General features: G+C 35.9%; 1 protein-coding gene and 1 long non-coding RNA gene across 8 annotated transcripts; one reads left to right on the top strand and one right to left on the bottom strand.

Annotated features, from left to right (window-relative positions):
• The first annotated feature begins 454 nt into the window (after positions 1 to 454).
• On the top strand, positions 455 to 3528 carry LOC130996899 (uncharacterized). The gene is made up of 3 exons (XR_009092874.1): positions 455 to 709; positions 2669 to 2732; positions 3244 to 3528. It is a non-coding gene; the product is annotated as an uncharacterized LOC130996899 (long non-coding RNA).
• A 4886-nt stretch (positions 3529 to 8414) lies between these two features.
• Positions 8415 to 11305, bottom strand: LOC130996887 (uncharacterized). Of its 7 annotated transcripts, none has more exons than XR_009092861.1 (7): positions 10732 to 11305; positions 10467 to 10637; positions 10261 to 10341; positions 10015 to 10127; positions 9590 to 9735; positions 8830 to 8875; positions 8415 to 8731 (listed from the first exon to the last, which is right to left on the bottom strand). XR_009092861.1 is itself a non-coding variant. In XM_057922166.1 (7 exons), the coding sequence occupies exons 3-7, from the start codon at positions 10309 to 10311 to the stop codon at positions 8638 to 8640; spliced, it is 417 nt and encodes a 138-aa protein (XP_057778149.1). In that variant the 5' UTR covers positions 10312 to 10341; positions 10467 to 10637; positions 10732 to 11305; the 3' UTR covers positions 8415 to 8637. The 7 variants fall into 7 exon arrangements, 1 of the variants encoding a protein (XP_057778149.1); XR_009092860.1 differs by having other exon boundaries at positions 8830 to 8863; XR_009092862.1 differs by having other exon boundaries at positions 8830 to 8863; positions 9590 to 9725.
• Between the last annotated feature and the right edge of the window lie 8317 nt (positions 11306 to 19622).

The following is a 19622-nucleotide window of genomic DNA, read 5'->3' as shown; positions in this document are numbered from 1 at the left end:
TTTAGCACTTGGAATTTTGATTAAGTTTCCAAAGCTAGTGCGGTTTATTTTTACTGAGAAATCGAATGATGCCGGTTTATGAAAATTTTTCCAAGCATAATATTTTTAAATGATTTTTCCTACGAAGGGGAATATTATAATTGAGTGAGTGCACCAATATTAGTGCTATAATTATTTTATTTGGTCACATGAGTAATTATGCTATGGTATTTTATTAATGAGTAATTTTTTTTCCATAATTATTGTGATTATTAATTGATCACCCTTCTCATATTTTTCTTTAATTTCCCTACCATGTGACTAAATACCACAAATTGCCAAGTGTATTAAGTGAGAGTGTAGAGATTGAGAGTGTAGAGATTAGAGAGAGAGAGATTAGGCATTAATTGCCAAATATTTGATAAGATACCAAATCTTTACTTAAGATTCACAAATATTTACAAGATTAGCAAAATCCTCACAAATCTTGCAAGATAATTCTCTCTCTCCCTCCACCCATTTTCGAGCTCTCTCTCTCTCCCTTCTCTCTCATATTTCCTCCATTGTCAACCATTGGAGAGACCTTCGAAGCTTCACCAAAATATGCCAAACACATAAATCACCAACAAAATCCCACATAAACACATCCTATCAACTTGAATTCAAGAGAATCCTTGAAGATTGGCTTCAAGACTAGAGAGAGAAAGTTTGATATTTGGTGTAAACTTGGGTAACTGATCTCCATATTCATGGATTAAACTTGTATGAGATTGTATGTGAGTATTCTTGAGAGTTTGAAGCAAGAAAATCACCCCCTTCATTTTTTTTCTAAATTTTCGAAAATATGGGTCTCATACCCTTCAAAAAAAATTTCTTTTTCTTTTCTTGATTTGGGGTGAAAAATGAGTTTTATATGATGTTTGTTGATGATTGATGGGTGTTGTGAAGTATGTGCTTAGAGATGTGAAAGTTTGATGTAGTTTAGTTTACCCAAAATTGGGATCTTTTGAGTTGATGATTTAAATGATGAATTGATTATGTAGATGAGTCCATGAGATGTATATGATGATGATTGATGGAGTAAATTGAGTATATGATGTCAATTGATGATTTTGATATGAGTTAGTTTACTAAAAATTAGGGATATGTGTATCTATGCTCTAATTTGTAAATTGATGGAGTATATGTGAGTTTAAATGATTAAAATTGATAGATATATGATGAGATTAAAGATCCATGTGTGTTTATAAAATTTCAAAGAGTTTAATTTAATAAAAATTAGGACTTTCTTGTCTATGTGCCTATTAAGTGATTGTCGTAAGATATATGTTTTTGAGCATGATATTAGTGTTTTAATATGTTTGATTAAGTCTATTGTAAGCTAAGTAAAATTTGGACTTAGTTTAGTTTGAATGAGTTTTTGAGTTTTCATATTTTGAGAAGTCAATGAATGATAAAATGAGGTCTAATTGATTGATGATCATTATGTGAACGCTTGTCATGCTTTTGTTAAGAGTTTGCGTTGATATATGAGTTGTCATTAGAGTTTAGTATACATGATAAAAAGGGAGATTTATATGTGTAAAATGAGTTATATGAGGTATGAGGTCATTAATGAATGATGGAGTGATTTTGAGAATGAGAATGAAAAGAGAATTGTATTGATGCGTTCGTTGAGACGTTTTCTTTGAGATTTGAGTTAAGATGTAAAAGAGGAGAGTTAAATTGAGTATGATGAGTATTATGTTATACTTGAATGTTTTTTGAATGCTATAAGTGTTTAAAATGAGTCTTGATGAGTTTTCTTTGAAGGAATGTTGAGTTGAGCATTTAAGAGTTTGAGATGAGATTTTGGTGATTTCGTGGGCCTACTGACTTACTGTGATTGACGGTTTGTAGATGTCAAAAAGCTTTGACAATTTTATAAAAAGTCCCGACATGAGTCTTGAGCACCCCTGTAAAATGTCAAGTCATTTGGACTTCGTTTACTATTTTTATAAAATGCAAAACTTAAACTGCACATTTCTACCGACAATTTCAGAGAACAGGGGAAAGAGTCATTATTTTCAGTGGCTTCCTGTGTGATATAGCCTCCCAAATTTTTATGGTATTAACCTTATTGTGTTATCTAGATATACACCAAATTTGAGCCCAGTTTTACAACATTTACTATTTTTCAAAAATCAAAGTTTCCGATTGCTCAAAACTGCCGAATATGGTAGACTGTAGTAAAACAGTCATATCTCCCAAACCACTTGGATTTTTCGACTCTACTGTTTTTTATATGAAACTAGACTCGAAGACCTTTCTTTTGGTATGAGTCTCGAGTCCAGGAGATGTCGGATTCAGAACAGGTTAATTTTTGAAGTTGAGTCAGTGTAAAACCAGAACATGTTTTGATAATGTTTGATTGTATTTTCTTATGTGCCTTATGTGATTGTTTGCCTATGTGTTTGAATGAGATTAGACGAGCCTTATATGAGATATAAATCGAGACTTAGAACCATGATTTTCTTGAAACCTATCCTTGAGTTTAAGGATTTGAGATGAGTGGAGAGTCTATGTAGAGTTGAATAAGGAAATAGAATATGAGATAGAGCAAGAGTTAAGACATGAGATTTGTTAATGAGTTTCTAATCGAGATTCATTTTATGACATGAACCTTCGATGATGACGATGATCCCTGAAGACACGAGCGGAGCAAGGAAGTAAGTAACTCCGCTTTGACGGGAGATTTTGAGTAAGGTCTTCAGGTGGGCAATATTTTGAGTATAATTATATTATCCGAGCTTTCTAAAATGATTTGATAATATAATGAGTTGATCAAATGATTTGAGTTAAATGATATTTGAGAACTGTTTGACTTGCCAATTTTTTATGTTAAGCTTGTGTGTTACCCTCTACTGATGAGACGAATTCGGTCATGCCACAAGCGGGATTTTGTGCACAGAGGTGACTGTGAGCCGTCTTCGGGTCGGCTGGTCACGGTACTTGAGAGGGAGGCCTACTTCTCAGTACCTTAATTATGATGATGAGTTGTAGATGCGGTACATACATGTTGATTACTTTGTCTGCAGACACTTATTTATGATGTTGATTATGAAAACTGCATGCACAGATTCATTTAATGCTAGCTTATTTCTGTGTATTGCTGAGATGTGGCAAGCTTCAAACTTATAGCTCTAAGAGCACCTTTCTTGTTTTTCGGCATTTGCCCACTGAGTATTATGTACTCACGCCCTGCATGTATTTCTAAATGTGCAGGCTAAGCGAGGAGTGAGATTGGTCTGGTGCTGGTGGGGGATCGTTAGATGACATATTTACTTTATCGTATTTCCTTTTTAACGATAAAGTCTTGATGTGGAATTACTTTGAATATGAATCAAGTAATATACTCACGGTTATGTGTCTTCATACATATAATCGGTTCGCCTTTTGCTGCGATACTCTGCATATTATGTTTCCTTATGAAAAATAAGCTATACCTGTTTTGTTTTTGTTCGTGAAATTCCTGATAATTAAAAAGTTATAACGACGTTGACGATTTTACCCTTGGGTTCATTTATGATGATTTTCCTTAGCATGCTTTGATGCAAGCTTCCGCTTGATGTTCAACCTATTCTTCTTATCTTTTATTCTTTTAAAAATAGTCATATCGATACTCGTACCCCACTATCACTAGTGTCGGGAATCGGGCTGCGACACCAACCTTGTTAGAAGGAGCAGCAACTAAGGACTGCATATCCAATGTTGTCAACATGCAACACCACCAGATGCTTTGAGATACTACATATGAATTTGATGAGTCCTATTAGGGTAGAAAGTCTTGGAGGTAAGAGGTATGTTCTTGTTTGTGCTGACGAGTACTCAAAATATACATGGGTTGCATTCATGAAAATAAAATCTGAAACTTTTTGTATAAAATGTTTGGTGCACAATATGAAATGAATGTTGGTAGAATCATTAATTTATCATGGAAAAGCGTTTGAGAACTTATTGTTTGATGATTTCTGCACTAACCATTATTTTCTTCTTGAGTACTCGACTCTCAAACCCCTTATCAGACTAGTGTTGCAGTATGGAAGAACATGATACTTCAAGAGATGATGAGAGCAATGTTACTTGCAAAGAGTTTGTCCAAATGTTTGTGGACTGAAACAATCAACACTGCATGTCACATTATCAATCGAGGTTATTTGAGACCAGATGATGAATATGTGTCAGTGTTACTGGAAGAACATGAGGAATCTGAGCAAACATCTGAACAACGGAGAAATGTGAATGTTGACCCAACATCGGATGTAACATCCAGTGACTCAACACCCGAACCTGAGTCAGTTGAAAACACATCAGACCCTGATGATGAACAAGGAAGACATCTTCTTCATGACTCCAGCAGGTGCTATCCTCCAAGACATGTTAGAAAGAATCACACCAACACTCAGCTTATTGGTGATGTGTCAGAACAAATGCAAACTCGAAAGAGGAAGGAGACCAGCTACAAAGATTGGTGATGTGTCAGAACAAATGCAAACTCGTAAGGATTTCATGCATGTGTTCTGCATGTGAAACTGTTGAGTTTAGATGTTACATGTCCGTTGTTGAACCTAGGAATGTTACCGAAACACTAAACGATGTTAATTGGGTGAATGTCTTGCTTGATGTGCTAAATCAGTTTGTTAGGAATGATGTGTGGGATCTTGTCCCTAGACCACATAACAAGAATGTTATTGGCACAAAATGGATCTTCAAAAATAAAACTGATGAGGTAGGTAACATTGTGAGAAACAAGGTTAGGTTAGTTGCTCATAGTTATACACAAGTTGAAGGCATTATTTTTTATGAGACTTTTGCTCATGTTGCTAGAATTGAGTTGATTGGACTGTTATTTGCTATAACATGTCAAGTTGGGATATCTATGTTACAGATGGCTATTAAAAGTGCTTTTCTAAATGGTGTGTTGACTGAAGAAGGCTATGTTGAACAGCCCAAAGGGTTTGAGGATGTTAGTAAACATGACCATGTGTTTAAACTGAAAAAAGCTTTGTACGGTTTAAAACAAGCACCGCATGCATGGTATGAAAGGTTAACAATGTTTCTTGTTAACTATGGTTTCTCTAAAGGTCAAGTTGATAGAACAATAGTTTATTAAAAAATATGTTGGTAACATCATTATTGCACAGAACGATGTTGATGACATTACTTTTGGTGCTACTAATGATAAGCTTGTTAAAGTGTTTGCTCAGGCAATGCCTACCACTTTTCAGATGAGCATGGTAGGTAAGTTGAACTACTTCCTAGATTTACAAGCGAAACTAACATCTGATGGCATTTTTTTCTATCAAAGTAAATATGCCAAGTGCTTAGCGAAAAAGTTTGGTCTGAAAACTGCCAAATACATGAGAACACTCATGGGTTCTACTGACAGATTGTGCAGGAACGATATTGGTGCCAATGTTGACCCAACATTGTATAGAGGTATGATTGACAGTCTGTTATTCTTAACAACATGTAGACCTGACTTTCTGTACAGTGTGCAAGTGTGTGCCAGGTATCAAACTATGCCCAAAGAGTCCCATTTGAAGGATGTCAAGAGAATAATTCGTTATGTTGCTGGGACTGCAGAATTTAGAATGTTGTTTACAAATGACATTAATCCTAATATTATTAGTTTTAGTGATGCTGATTGGGCAGATACCGTTGATGACAAGAAGGGGACAAAATGAGGATGTCATCTCCGAGGTAACAAAGTTGTACCATGGTCTAGCAAGAAACAACATTGTGCATCTCTCTCTACAATTGAGGCAAAATACATTGGGGCTGGAAACTATTGTGCACAACTCTTCTGGCTCAAGCAGATGCTGGATGACTATGGTATGGAAATCAACATTCTCATTGTGGTGTGTGATAACACTAGTTCCATTGAGATTTCCAAAAATCCTATTCAATATTTTCACACAAAATGTCGCAGCCCGATATCTAGCCAGTGATAGCGTAGATCGGGTATCGATACGACTAATAAAATGATAGGGTAAAACAAGGGAAACTAGAAAACTCGTCAAGCGGAAGCTACTAATAATTCAAGTTAAAGCAAATAAAATATCATCAAACTTAATAGAAACATTGTTGGCTTCATACATTCAAATGTATCAGGGTTCTAGTCAACGAAAACAAAGGGAGTTTAGCTAAATATTTACAATGATTCATATTGTCCAGGGTAGCACAGCAAACGTGATCAGACTATATGTGTGAAGACATATAGCTGAGAGTGACAATCCTAATTAAGTTCAAAGGACATAGTCTTCAACTATTCACACTACCGTATAGGAGCAAAATACGGTACTCAAAAGTCGTCTAGGAACAACAGCCCTCCAGCGGTCCCCCAATCTCTCTCCTTGCCCAAAGGGTTTGAGGATGTTAGTAAACATGACCATGTGTTTAAACTGAAAAAAGCTTTGTACGGTTTAAAACAAGCACCGCATGCATGGTATGAAAGGTTAACAATGTTTCTTGTTAACTATGGTTTCTCTAAAGGTCAAGTTGATAGAACAATAGTTTATTAAAAAATATGTTGGTAACATCATTATTGCACAGAACGATGTTGATGACATTACTTTTGGTGCTACTAATGATAAGCTTGTTAAAGTGTTTGCTCAGGCAATGCCTACCACTTTTCAGATGAGCATGGTAGGTAAGTTGAACTACTTCCTAGATTTATAAGCGAAACTAACATCTTATGGCATTTTTTTCTATCAAAGTAAATATGCCAAGTGCTTAGCGAAAAAGTTTGGTCTGAAAACTGCCAAATACATGAGAACACTCATGGGTTCTACTGACAGATTGTGCAGGAACGATATTGGTGCCAATGTTGACCCAACATTGTATAGAGGTATGATTGACAGTCTGTTATTCTTAACAACATGTAGACCTGACTTTCTGTACAGTGTGCAAGTGTGTGCCAGGTATCAAACTATGCCCAAAGAGTCCCATTTGAAGGATGTCAAGAGAATAATTCGTTATGTTGCTGGGACTGCAGAATTTAGAATGTTGTTTACAAATGACATTAATCCTAATATTATTAGTTTTAGTGATGCTGATTGGGCAGATACCGTTGATGACAAGAAGAGGACAAAATGAGGATGTCATCTCCGAGGTAACAAAGTTGTACCATGGTCTAGCAAGAAACAACATTGTGCATCTCTCTCTACAATTGAGGCAAAATACATTGGGGCTGGAAACTATTGTGCACAACTCTTCTGGCTCAAGCAGATGCTGGATGACTATGGTATGGAAATCAACATTCTCATTGTGGTGTGTGATAACACTAGTTCCATTGAGATTTCCAAAAATCCTATTCAATATTTTCACACAAAATGTCGCAGCCCGATATCTAGCCAGTGATAGCGTAGATCGGGTATCGATACGACTAATAAAATGATAGGGTAAAACAAGGGAAACTAGAAAACTCGTCAAGCGGAAGCTACTAATAATTCAAGTTAAAGCAAATAAAATATCATCAAACTTAATAGAAACATTGTTGGCTTCATACATTCAAATGTATCAGGGTTCTAGTCAACGAAAACAAAGGGAGTTTAGCTAAATATTTACAATGATTCATATTGTCCAGGGTAGCACAGCAAACGTGATCAGACTATATGTGTGAAGACATATAGCTGAGAGTGACAATCCTAATTAAGTTCAAAGGACATAGTCTTCAACTATTCACACTACCGTATAGGAGCAAAATACGGTACTCAAAAGTCGTCTAGGAACAACAGCCCTCCAGCGGTCCCCCAATCTCTCTCCTTGCTCATCCTGCACATTTAAAAATACATGCAGGGCTGAGTATAAAATACTCAGTGGACAAGCCGACACTACTAGAAAAACGCTCATAGATAATGGATTTTTTCCGTTATCTATGAGCAAAAAAACTGTTGTGTATAGTGGTGTTATCTATGATATATGTCATACACAACGGTTTAAAAACCGTTATCTATGAAGAGAAAAGATAACAGTACAACCGCAAATGCATCACGGTTATGAAACCATTATCTATATTGATTATACATAACGGTTTTCTACTGTTATGTATTATAATTTATCCGTTATGTATTCTATAATATTATTTTTTTCATATTATAGTTAACAATTTTTTATACTTTTTATAACGGTTTAAACCGTTATCTTTGTAAGAAAAAGATAACGGTTTTTCACTGTTATGTATTAGAATTTATCTATTATGTATTATATAATATTTCTTTTTTCCCATATTATAGTTAACAGTTTTTTATACTTTTTATAACGGTTTAAACCGTTATCTTTGTAAGACATAGATAACAGTTTTGCATGTCTTAGATGACAGTTTTCCGCATATTTTTTATTTATTCTCAATTTTTTCTTTTATTTATATCTAAAAATTAATAAAAAAATTCAAATAATAAAATAACATTGACAAGATAATATTAGCATATATAACATAGTATCCAACAATTCGAGCTACACAAGTTGCCTGTTAATACATGTTTTACTACATGCACAACAAAATACTGCAAAAAATTACTTCCTCAAAACGGGGACCGATCATATGCACCTGCGTATAGAGATTGAAATATAAGATTTGAAACATTTGAAACGACGTTCTCTGCTTTAGCCTTCTCATTAGTAGTAGTCCTCATAACTCAGTTTTTGGCTGCATTCTCGATTGAAAAACAGTGCATCGACTCCCATCAACTTGATCCGCCAAGAACTAGTACTATTGGAAAAAAATTATAAAGGATTATAGAAATATATCCACAAAATATCGAATCAATTAATTCTTAAAAATTATAGATTTAGAATTGATACAAGTACCTTGAAAACTTCAGTGTCATCCACATATGAGATACTAATTAGATACCTGGGAAAAGAAAAGGTCAGTTAGAACATATCCAATTCTCTATTTGTGTTTTCATAAAAGAAAGCAAAAGGCTTGATGATTAATCGGGATCAAGTACCAGCTGAACAGAAAGAAATATTATGACTAGTTGAACAGAACACACAAAATTTACAATTCAAATGACTAATCCTACTCACCAGCAATTCAACAAACAAATTTACTCCTAGGAATGGTGAGAAAGTCGAAAACACCAACCAAGCAAAAGTTAGTCTACATAATTTACATGCAAAAACTCCTAAATTGCCTTATGAAGAACCACACTTGATAAAGTTGGATGATGCAGCCATTTATTATTATTAAGAAATCAAAATATCAATGAGGCATATAGGGAAAAAAACTTACATGCTAAGAAGATGCTAAGAAGTAATGCTTTTTTCATTATGATCAGCAATAAAACATTAACAGTTACGACAAAGGAATTGTGTCTGCTACAACCCATAGGAAAGAGCTGATTCTCAATCTGGTGCATGCGGTTTCATACAATATTGTGAAGCATATAATCAAAACTTTCCAGTGAAGTATGGACAAGGAAATTACAAAGATTAGAAAATCCCAAGCAACATATATATATATATCATAGTACAAATACTTAAGAATATTACTTAGCCATATTAGACTTTTTGAACCAAAATTTATTAAAAATAGATGAGAGAAAAACCAAATCAGAATTCTCACTGTGTATGAAGATGAAATCTTTAACGTGTTTCATATCAAGATCTCGTAAGCCAACAATATACGACGATTCAATTCGGGATGCACCAGCTGCCCTGAAAGTACTGTCCTCCGCAGGTGCAGCTAATCCAGAGCTAGCCTAACATCATCTTTCACAATTGTATTCATAAGAAAAAGACCAATATAAACAGTTACTACTTGAAATACATGGAACTGGAAGAGAATAAGTAAAATAGCACCAAACTGCATTCTCATAATAAGTGTAAGTTAAATATAGAAGAGCACTTCTGTAGAACTCAACAAATTCTTGACGAGCTTTATACTATTGTGATGAAATCCAATAGTAGCTAGTAAACACTGATGGATCAAGATATGATATGGCAGCATCTTTCTTAGAATACTGCTGAGAAACTATGAATGATACTTACATTCTTGCAAATACAAATACGACGAGTAGTTGGGTCCTCTCTCTGGTATTTTTTGGCTAAGGCACGATCTGGCGCGGCGGCAGCTTCTAAAACCAAACTATTAGACACAAGCTCTTGCACATGTAATCAAATAATTTCTCAAAGTTAGATTTTATAAAAACTAAATCAAAATTGAAACTAAATATTGAAATTCGCTGAAAATTTCGGAGGAAGAAGTTGGATGGAAGATTGTTTCTTTTTTCATACAAATCGTTTACTTATTCCTCTTCTTCTTCTTTGACATCCTCGACATCCCATAAGAATTGAGTATACGAAGCCAGAACATAGCTGCGCCATCACATAAAAGACAAATAAGCTTCAACACCACAAACTAAACATGAACTGATGATTCATAATTCTCATTCGTTGCAAAGTATTGATAGCTTAATAGAAGAAGCAAGAAGGGTTCTGACCAGTCATTGGGGTGAGTTTTGACAGCTTGATGAAAATAGGCATCAGCTCGAGTAGCATCTCTTTGCGTCTGCCATATTAGATCAGCGTATAGTGATAGCACATTACCATCACTTGGATTCGCCAAAATCGCCCTCACAATACTCCTCTGCCTTTGCCAAATCTCCCCTAACCTACACATCAAACAATTCCAATTTCAAATTTCAACCCTACTTGAAATAAAATACTAAGATACAATACATGCCTCAATTAGCACAAGGAACTGACCTCCTTCAAGAATCTAACATAATTCCCGAGCAGAAGAGCATTGCCGGGATTAGCTTGTATCATCATCTCATAGTAGACGTCAGTGCTCTCACGCCCGGGCCAGCTTCCCGAATCCTGGGAACCTGACCCATCATCTGACCCCCTCCCGCCCCCGCAAACCCCCCCGCCGCCGCAGCCTCCAACACCACCGCCCACCACCAGCGTCTGCGGCGCCGTCTCCCTCTCCTGCTGGAGAGAAGCTAGGGCTCGACTTTTTCCCTTCAATTGCGCGCTTCCAGTGAGGGATTAGAGAGGGAAACCGAGATGAAGAGAAAAAGAGGGAAAGAACGGTGAAAATCAGTCGCCAGATTTTACAGAAGCGACGCCGGAGTTTCAGAGAAGGATACATCAGCGGCGGCGGCGGCTCGGACCGCTGCTGTTCGCGGAAGAGAAATGGATAGAGGGCCTCAGCGGAGAGGACGGCGGCGCGAACAGCTATGCGGCGGCGAGGACGGTGGAGAATGGCGGTGATGAAGGGAGTAAGGCGGTGGAAGAGAGAGAACGGTGAGAGAAAGAGTGGGTTGGCTAGGGTGTATTAGGAAATTAGGGTTTTAATTTTTTATAATATTATTAAAATTAGAAATAAATACTATAAAAGTAATACATAACAATATTGAGGCGCTCATATATAACGGTTAAAACAATCGTTATAAAAATATGCTCATAGATAACAGTCGACTTAACGGTTTTTAATACCGTTATGTATGCAACTAATAGATAACGCAAAAACATAACGAATTTGTTCAAACCGTTATCTATGCATATACGCAACACTACATAGATAACGGATTTTTCCAGAACCGTTATCTATTCCTAAAAGTGCGCTCATACATAACGGTTTTTGAAAAAATTCGTTATCTATGTACTGTTATGTATGTAAACTTTTGTAGAGTGCGAAAATAAGCAATCTCGCTCTTAGAGCTATAAATTTAACTTGCCATTTATACTTTACACAGGGGTTTTTCTTAAAAGAACCCGTGTAAGCAATTGATAAATTATAAGCATCATAAAGTAAAGAAAGATAGACTGCAGTCACAAATACTTAGCATGTAGTACCACTTCTACGACTCATCATCATCATCAAGGTACTGAGAAGTAGGCCTCCTTCTCAAGCACCGTAACCGGCCGACCTGACAATCAGCTCGCAGTCATTTCTGACCGGCCAACACGGTATACAGCTCACGGTTACCTCCGTGTACACAATCCCACCTTTGGCAGGACCCAAAATCGTTTCATCCGTAGAGGGTAACGTACAGGCTCGTCGTCATCAAAACTCGGCAAGTTAATTAGTTCAAACATCAATTTATCTCAAATCATTTTAAAAACCTAAAGACATCATCATAATCATCATTTAGAAAGCCAGTAATAGGGGTATTAGAAAGTAATGCCCACCTGGAAATTCTAGCTTCGGTCCTCGTACTTCGGAGCAATCCTACTTATGCCCTCGACTCGTGTCTTCAGGTATCATCATTGGCGTAGACGGTTCATGTAATAAGATAAACGTCGATCAGACAAATCCTTACTAAGTTTACTATTCTTATCTTAGTACTAGTCTTCCTTTCTCATCGTTTCCTTGTAACTAATCACTCTTATAATAATACTTCCTAAATATTCATCGTTTTCATTTTCAACTCATCACCAAAAATTTAAGTCTAATCTGTCCATTAAGGAACAACTCTTAAATACTCAAACCCATCTAACAATCACATACTAAAGTTATGGTGTTATATCACATTCTTTAATATATTCTCGATAATTCACATAATGCTTAATGACATCATTATGTGGTTAAATATCTCAAGAGAACCAAAGTTGGTTAAGTAAATTAAACTCGGAAAAAGTGTTATATCTATATATATATATAAATATATATATATATATATATATATCCCATTAGCATTTATGAATTAATAAGGTGTATAGTTATCGTCATTAACACATGAAATTAAAATAAATCAAAAGTAGGTGTACTGTGAAAGACCATACTTGACCTCATACCCTTCTGTTTTAACTTCTAGAAATTAAACTGTTTTACCTCGGAACTCTCCTGGGTTTGGGACTCATACCGTTTTGAAACCTCTTGAAGTCTATTTTCATTTTAAAAAAAAGTAGGTTGCAAAACTCTACGTGGTTTAGGAGATATGACCATTTTCCTACAGTCTACCATATTCGACAGTTTTGTGCAACTGGAAGTTTTGATTTTTGAAAAATAGTAGATCTTGTCAAAATGACTTGAAATTTTGTGGGTAGCTAGCTAACATGTTCATCTTGTTCATATAAAAAGTTTGAAACCAAAAACTCCAGGGGAAGCTACTGGAAAGTTGCAGCTGGAGATTTATAATTTAAAAGGATATCAACCGATGTTCAAATGACTTCAAATTTTTCATGAGCGTTGCTAACAATTATATCTACTTACCATAAAATTTTCAAGATTTTTGGGTATCAATAACCCTGTCGAAATCAATCAAATCAGTAGCGTGATAAGCTAGCCAATTAACTCATCAACTAGTCCACCCTAAACATATAGCCAAGCATACTCTAATTCTTGTCAAACCAATTCATCATAATCGTTATCAATCATCTCTAATCATCATTTTAATCCATCAACTATCATAACTACAATTTCATAGGCTCATTTTTATACTCAAATTCTCATTTTCCTCATGAACTTCAACTTTCCAACATTACACAACCTAACACCTTTAATATTCCATATCTCAAAATCAATCCATGCTTTTCATTCAAAAGACAAATAAATAACATTTTAATAGCATGCATATACTCTCCACTTAAAGTTAGAAGATGACAAAATTTTAGAAAACTTCCTACCCTAAATAATTTTTGAAAATTTTAAAGAAAAGATAAGGTGATGTTTTCATGCTTGATCCTCCATTTACATGCTCATAAAGCTTAGATATAAGTAGATTCATGTATTTAGAAGCTTACTCTTATGATTTGTGTAGAGAAAAGTATAATTCCACCTTCTTGATTCCTAGCTTGAACCTTCAACCTAGCTTTTGTTGTATGGATTAAAGAGTGATTTCAGCTTGATTTAATCGGTGGTTATGGCATAAAGGTAGCTTGTGAAGCTTTTTACTATCTCATCAATGGTGTTGGGTGAAGACAGTCGAGAGAGGAGAGAGAGAAGAGAGAGAGGAAAGGGACGTCTGTTATGAGGGATGAAAGAGAAATAAGGTGCTTTATTTAATCCCTTTTACTTTGCCATCAAGTATTGGATAATTAACACATGCTTAATTATCCACTTGCATAAAATATCTTATCCGTTAACTATGTTTATCCACTTGCTTTGACTCTTCTCTCTCTCTAAAGTTAGTTCCGCACCAGAGCAGAGCACATCTCAACCACCAGAGCAGAGCTCGATTTCAGCTCTGCCTCGCTCGTCAGAGCAGAGAAGAAATACTCGCCAGAGCAGAGGAATGAAATCTCTGTCAGAGCAGAGGAATGACTTCTCTGTCAGAGCAGAGGAATGAATTCTCTGTCAGAGCAGAGGAATGATTTCTCTGTCAGAGCAGAGGAATGACTTCTCTGTCAGAGCAGAGGAATGATTTCTCTGCCAGAGCAGAGGAATGAATTCTCAGCTCAAAACAGATCAAACGGCGCCAGCTCTGTCCAAAGCAAAGACCGCTCAAAACATAACTCACTTGGCAGAGCAGAGCTCGCATCCAGAGCAGAGCTCCCAGGTCAGAGCAGAGCTCAAAGCCAGAGCAGAGCAGACCTTTCAGCTCTGTCGTAAGAGCAGAGCTCGGGTTTTCAGCTCTACTGTCAGAGCAGAGCAGAGCTCAACTTCAGCTCTGCTTCCAGAGCAGAGCTCGGCTACAAACTATTGAAAGAAAAGAAATTTTTAACTTCAACAATGTTCAACCAACATCTCTATACATCTTTATTTTCTCAAAGTATTTCATTCTCTAGTTCTTCATCGAAAATATAATAGCTCAAACTATTGGAATATCTCATCTCATCATAAACTTATTTTTATATCTCAGTGCTCTTAAAAATAAATCTCAAAATATTTATAAAGAGGAAAAAGAAAAAAAAAATGCGGGGTGTTACACAAAACACATTGACATTTGTTATCTTTTCATTAGAGATTTTGTTGAGAAAAAGTTGATTTTATTGGAGTGCATCCCTACTGAAAAACAATTTATAGATTTATTCACTAAGGTTGTTGATTTTGAGAGATTTTCCCTTCTTAGGAAGTCTTTTGGTTTATGTTGCATGTAGGATGTTTGCATGTCATGGATGTTGGGACTTAGGATGTTTGTTGGATCCCAACATCTAATTTCTGTTTCTTGTGTTTTATTTTTCATTTTTTTAGGCATATGCATGTGGAGACTAATGTTACTAACATTGTAGAACAATCTCGGATACTTTGATTTTCTAACTGACTTGATGTGAGACTGTCTCATAAGCAGATGTTGATTTCTCAAAAATCATTTGATGTTATAAGACCGGTAGCACAAGAGTGAGGCTTAATGGTCATAAAACATCCCCAAGAAAAGAGATCACACAAAGAACTCTCATCTAAGTACTCGGGGCACGGCGTTCGCTGCGACGATGCACTCAGGGAAAACAGATGTTGAGAACAAAATATCTCAAATATTTTTCAAAAGAAAAAGAGAAATCTTCTCTGCATAAGGTGATATGTCCTCTGAATTGAAAATGTTGGCTGTTAATGTTATCTGGTGACGTTCCAACATTGGTAGCTAACATTGTCTCCTCCCTGTTTGCGTTCATTAGGCATACTGTTGTTTCTTCTTTCTTTATCTCTCATTATCTGATCGCGTGTGAGTTTTTCTACAATTTTGATTTTCTTTGGGTTTGTTTCTTCATGATTATCTGCCTATCTCTCCAGATTTCGATTGATTTGGTACTGAATTGATATGATTTTTGAAGAGATTTTATGGGGTTTAAAAGTTATCTCCTTGTGCTTGAGAGTTTGATGTTGGCTGGTGTCTTAGGGTTTTTATGTGCCTCACTTTCATAACTTTGCATGATTTAACCTTGGTTGTTGGAAGCTTTTTCGAAGAGTTGTGCAGGCCTTAAAATCCAAGAGTCATGGACGAAAATCCTGATTTGAGTAAATTTTTTGAAAGCTTCATCCAACACTTCGGCTCATCGGAAATCGCTGCAAAACTTCTCTCTACCCTACTGATGTCCAATCCAGCACTACTGTCTTTACCGTCCTAACATCCGATGGCCAACTTTCAAGAATCCACAAAATCTCTGGTGTCCTCACCTAAAGCTTCGCCAAAACAGAGCTCTTCAAGCTCGTCGATGGATGTTGGCACATATATTGAGAAAGGTGTTGCTCCAGATGTTGATGCCGATGTTGCTGATGTTGATATTGTATTTGTCCAAGGTTCTCGTGAGGAGGTTGGAAGAAGAAGGTTGTATCCTCAAAAGGATATCGGAGATCCACCAGATTCAAGTCTACACTCCATGTATCACAAAACATCAATCTTCCAAACCGTACTGAGTCTGATGTTGCACCAACATCCAAGCCATCATTGCCGAAGATGAAGATCTCTCATTCTTATCCCACTAAAGCAGGCAAGGCAACAACCTCCATATAAGCAGTCTTTCAAACCTCATATCCTCATAGAAGTACTTCAGACAGCACCTCTATTTCAGAGGTTGAGGTAAGCAAGTCCTATTCCTCAAAGTTCTATTCTAGTGAAGCCAAATGATTGCTTAAGACTATGTCTGCTCATGCTGAAAAAAAATTCTTTCAAAAATATAAGCATGATGTGTTCTTGCAAGATAGAAGGATGTGGGGACAGATTGTGGAGATTGATTAGGAAATTATGTGTTAATCTGGTGAGTGAAGTCTTCAATGTTGAGTCTGGAAAACATGAAAATATGCGTGTTTGATTTTATGAGGTATTTATTTTTTCTCCTACTACCGTTGATAAATCATTTGTTATGGAGAATGTTGATTCCTCTGTTAGCAACATTGATGAAAACGAAATGATGCTGATGTTGACTGGTGAAAAGCTGACCGAATGGACATCAAATTGTTGCCTTTGGCTAATATGGAAGCATGCTTTTCTGCACAAGATCGATGTATACAAATGGATGCCGAGTAAAAACACCACTGTGCTTACTCATGATCAGGCTGAATTTCTTCATGAAGTTTGTAAGCCTCTTATTTTTATATTTGGTGAATTGATGTTAGCTAACATCAGTCGTGCAACATCCAAGTTAGCAGGCTCTTGTATGCTTCTCTACCCCAACATTGCCCACAACTTGTTGATCATGTAAAGGATCTTCCCTATAGTCCAACGAAGCTTGGTGGACTCAATGTTCCTCAGAATGGTCTTAATAATGAGGAAGAATTCTTATGGAGCCATGAAGGTTGAGGAAAATGTTGTTGACTCTATAACTGTCTGGGGTACAGATGTTAAATCCAATGTTACTAACATCTCCACTGCAAAGACACATTTGTTTGCAGGCTCCTCTTCTCATTCCAAAAAAGGCGAAGAGCTCATACATGCTGATTCCAGAGCAAAAGAGGTAGATGTTGCTATTGACATTAATGAACTAAAGAAGGCTATGGTGGAATTTTGCTACTTTCAAAGGCCAAGTCAAGAATGTTGATAGAAAGCATGAAAAAAATGGGCGAAGCCATCATTGCACGTTTGAACACCTGGAGGAAGTGTTCCAACAACTTCTAAATTTTCTTCCTTCAACAAAAAAGGGGGAGTTGTTTCTGTTTTACTGATCAATTGATGTTGATGCCTGTGCTGATGCAGTTGGTGTTGATATGCTGAAGTTTGACGTTGTGGAGTGGTTTTTTATGTTTTATCATCTGTTTTTGTGGTGTTTTCATACCTTTGGATGTTTATGGTGTATGAGCACCTGATTTCGGTAACATTTTAAATGTTATCTTGTTTTTTTTGGATCTGCTGTCTTGAGGGGGAGATTCGAAGTTCAATACTTGTTGTGTTTCACAGACATTTGTTTTGCAGGTTTCAGTGTTGCTGAATTTAGGGGGAGTTCCAAACTATCTCGTAATTTGTTTCAAAGGGATTGTTGTTCCAACATTCTCTCTGGACTTTGTTGAGGTTGTCACCTCTTGTTTGTTTCAGGGGGAGTGTTGTTCCAACATCTTTTCTGAACTGTTTTTGAGGTTCACCTCTTGTTTGATCATGGGGGAGTTTCTAACTCTTTCTTGATCTGAAAACCTGTAACATAGAATTCTTTTATTTGTGTTTTTGTTGCAGGAAGGAAAAATTAAGGGGGAGATTGTTAGAGTCAATATTGACTCCGACAATGTTGGGACCAATGTTGATAACAAACGTGTAACATCCCAATTTTCATAAACTTTTCAATATAAAATCTTTGAAAAACTAATAGATAAAATAAAATTTCTTGAATTATAAAAGTTTAAATCAATTTAAATTCAACTTGTCAAAACTAAAGTAGTAGCATGAAATATAATGATAAACTAAAAAGTAACATGTTCAACTTAAATTTCTATGAAAATACTAAATCTCTAGTCATTCTCCACTTCCATGGCCACCTCGACTCAAGAACTGCAAAACTGAAAAGATAAGGCGTGAGCATATTGAAAATATACTAAGTGAGAAACCATGCAAATATTCACGTACACATAAACATGCAAATAATTCACATTGTCATACACATATTCTGAATTTTGAGTGTTTCTGAATTTATGATCATGTACTTGAACATGATATTCTGCGTTTCTAATCATGTACTTGAACATGATATTCTGCGTTCTGATCATGTACTTGAACATGATATTTTGCGTTTCTGATCATGTACTTGAACATGATATTATGCGTTTCTGATCATGTACTTGAACATGATATTCTGCGTTTCTGATCATGTACTTGAACATGATATTCTACGTTTCTGATCATGTACTTGAACATGATATTCTGCGTTTCTGATCATGTACTTGAACATGATATTCTGAACATGTATCTAGACATGTATCTGAGCAAGCATAATCAAATATGAACTAAAAGCACATTCAAACATACATGAATATAACAACAAGCATATAATCCCTCACCTTAAAGTCGAAAGCAATTAACTAAAATCCGGAATGAAGGTCTTAATAGCGCCGCACCAGAAGAATTCGTCAAAATCGCAGCTGAACAGACCAGTCAGCTTCAAGCCTTCGTTTGAAGCCTAAAACGTCCTCAAATCGTATTTTTCCCAGAAATACAACTTATTCGTATTCGAGAGAGCTTTCCGTGGCCGCCTGTTTCGCTTGAATCGGAGTTCTGTGGAGAAAGTTATGGCCGTTCTCCCGAAACTGCCAGAACTTGATTTCCTGCGAAAATCTGACTCCAGCTCAGATCTTCTGCCTACACATTTCTGGCCCTCTCTGCTCTCTCTAAAACCCTAATTAATTAGTGTGTCCGTCCCCTTTAGGGTTTGAAAATAGATCCCATATTTATACTAGTTTTTAAAGAGTTCTAGTTCTAATAGAAAACAAAAATAATACTAATAATAATAATAATAATAATAGTCTAGATAAAATTAATGGTGCATATCTATATGTATCATGTAATTATTTAAAAAAAATAAGCTATACAAGAAAATACTATTAATTAAACTTATAAAATAAATCTAAATTATCGGGGTGTTACAAAACGTGTTTTCAATGTTGGGTGGAATGTTGATAACATTCATGGTGTCAACATTTCTGGGTTGCAACCAACATTCCGGAGTCTGCATTGACTCCATACTTTGACTCTCCATTGGTAATTGTATATATTTAATCTTTACCTTCCTTTCACGTTTTATTATTCTTTGGTTGTGGAATAAAGGTTTTATGCTTGTTGACCACGTTTTTA

The sequence above is a fragment of the Salvia miltiorrhiza genome, chromosome 8, assembly GCF_028751815.1.
Source record: "Salvia miltiorrhiza cultivar Shanhuang (shh) chromosome 8, IMPLAD_Smil_shh, whole genome shotgun sequence".
Classification (NCBI taxonomy): Eukaryota; Viridiplantae; Streptophyta; class Magnoliopsida; order Lamiales; family Lamiaceae; genus Salvia; species Salvia miltiorrhiza.
The sequence above is the reverse complement of the archived record's forward strand: the minus strand, read 5'-3'. Positions and strand labels throughout refer to the sequence as shown.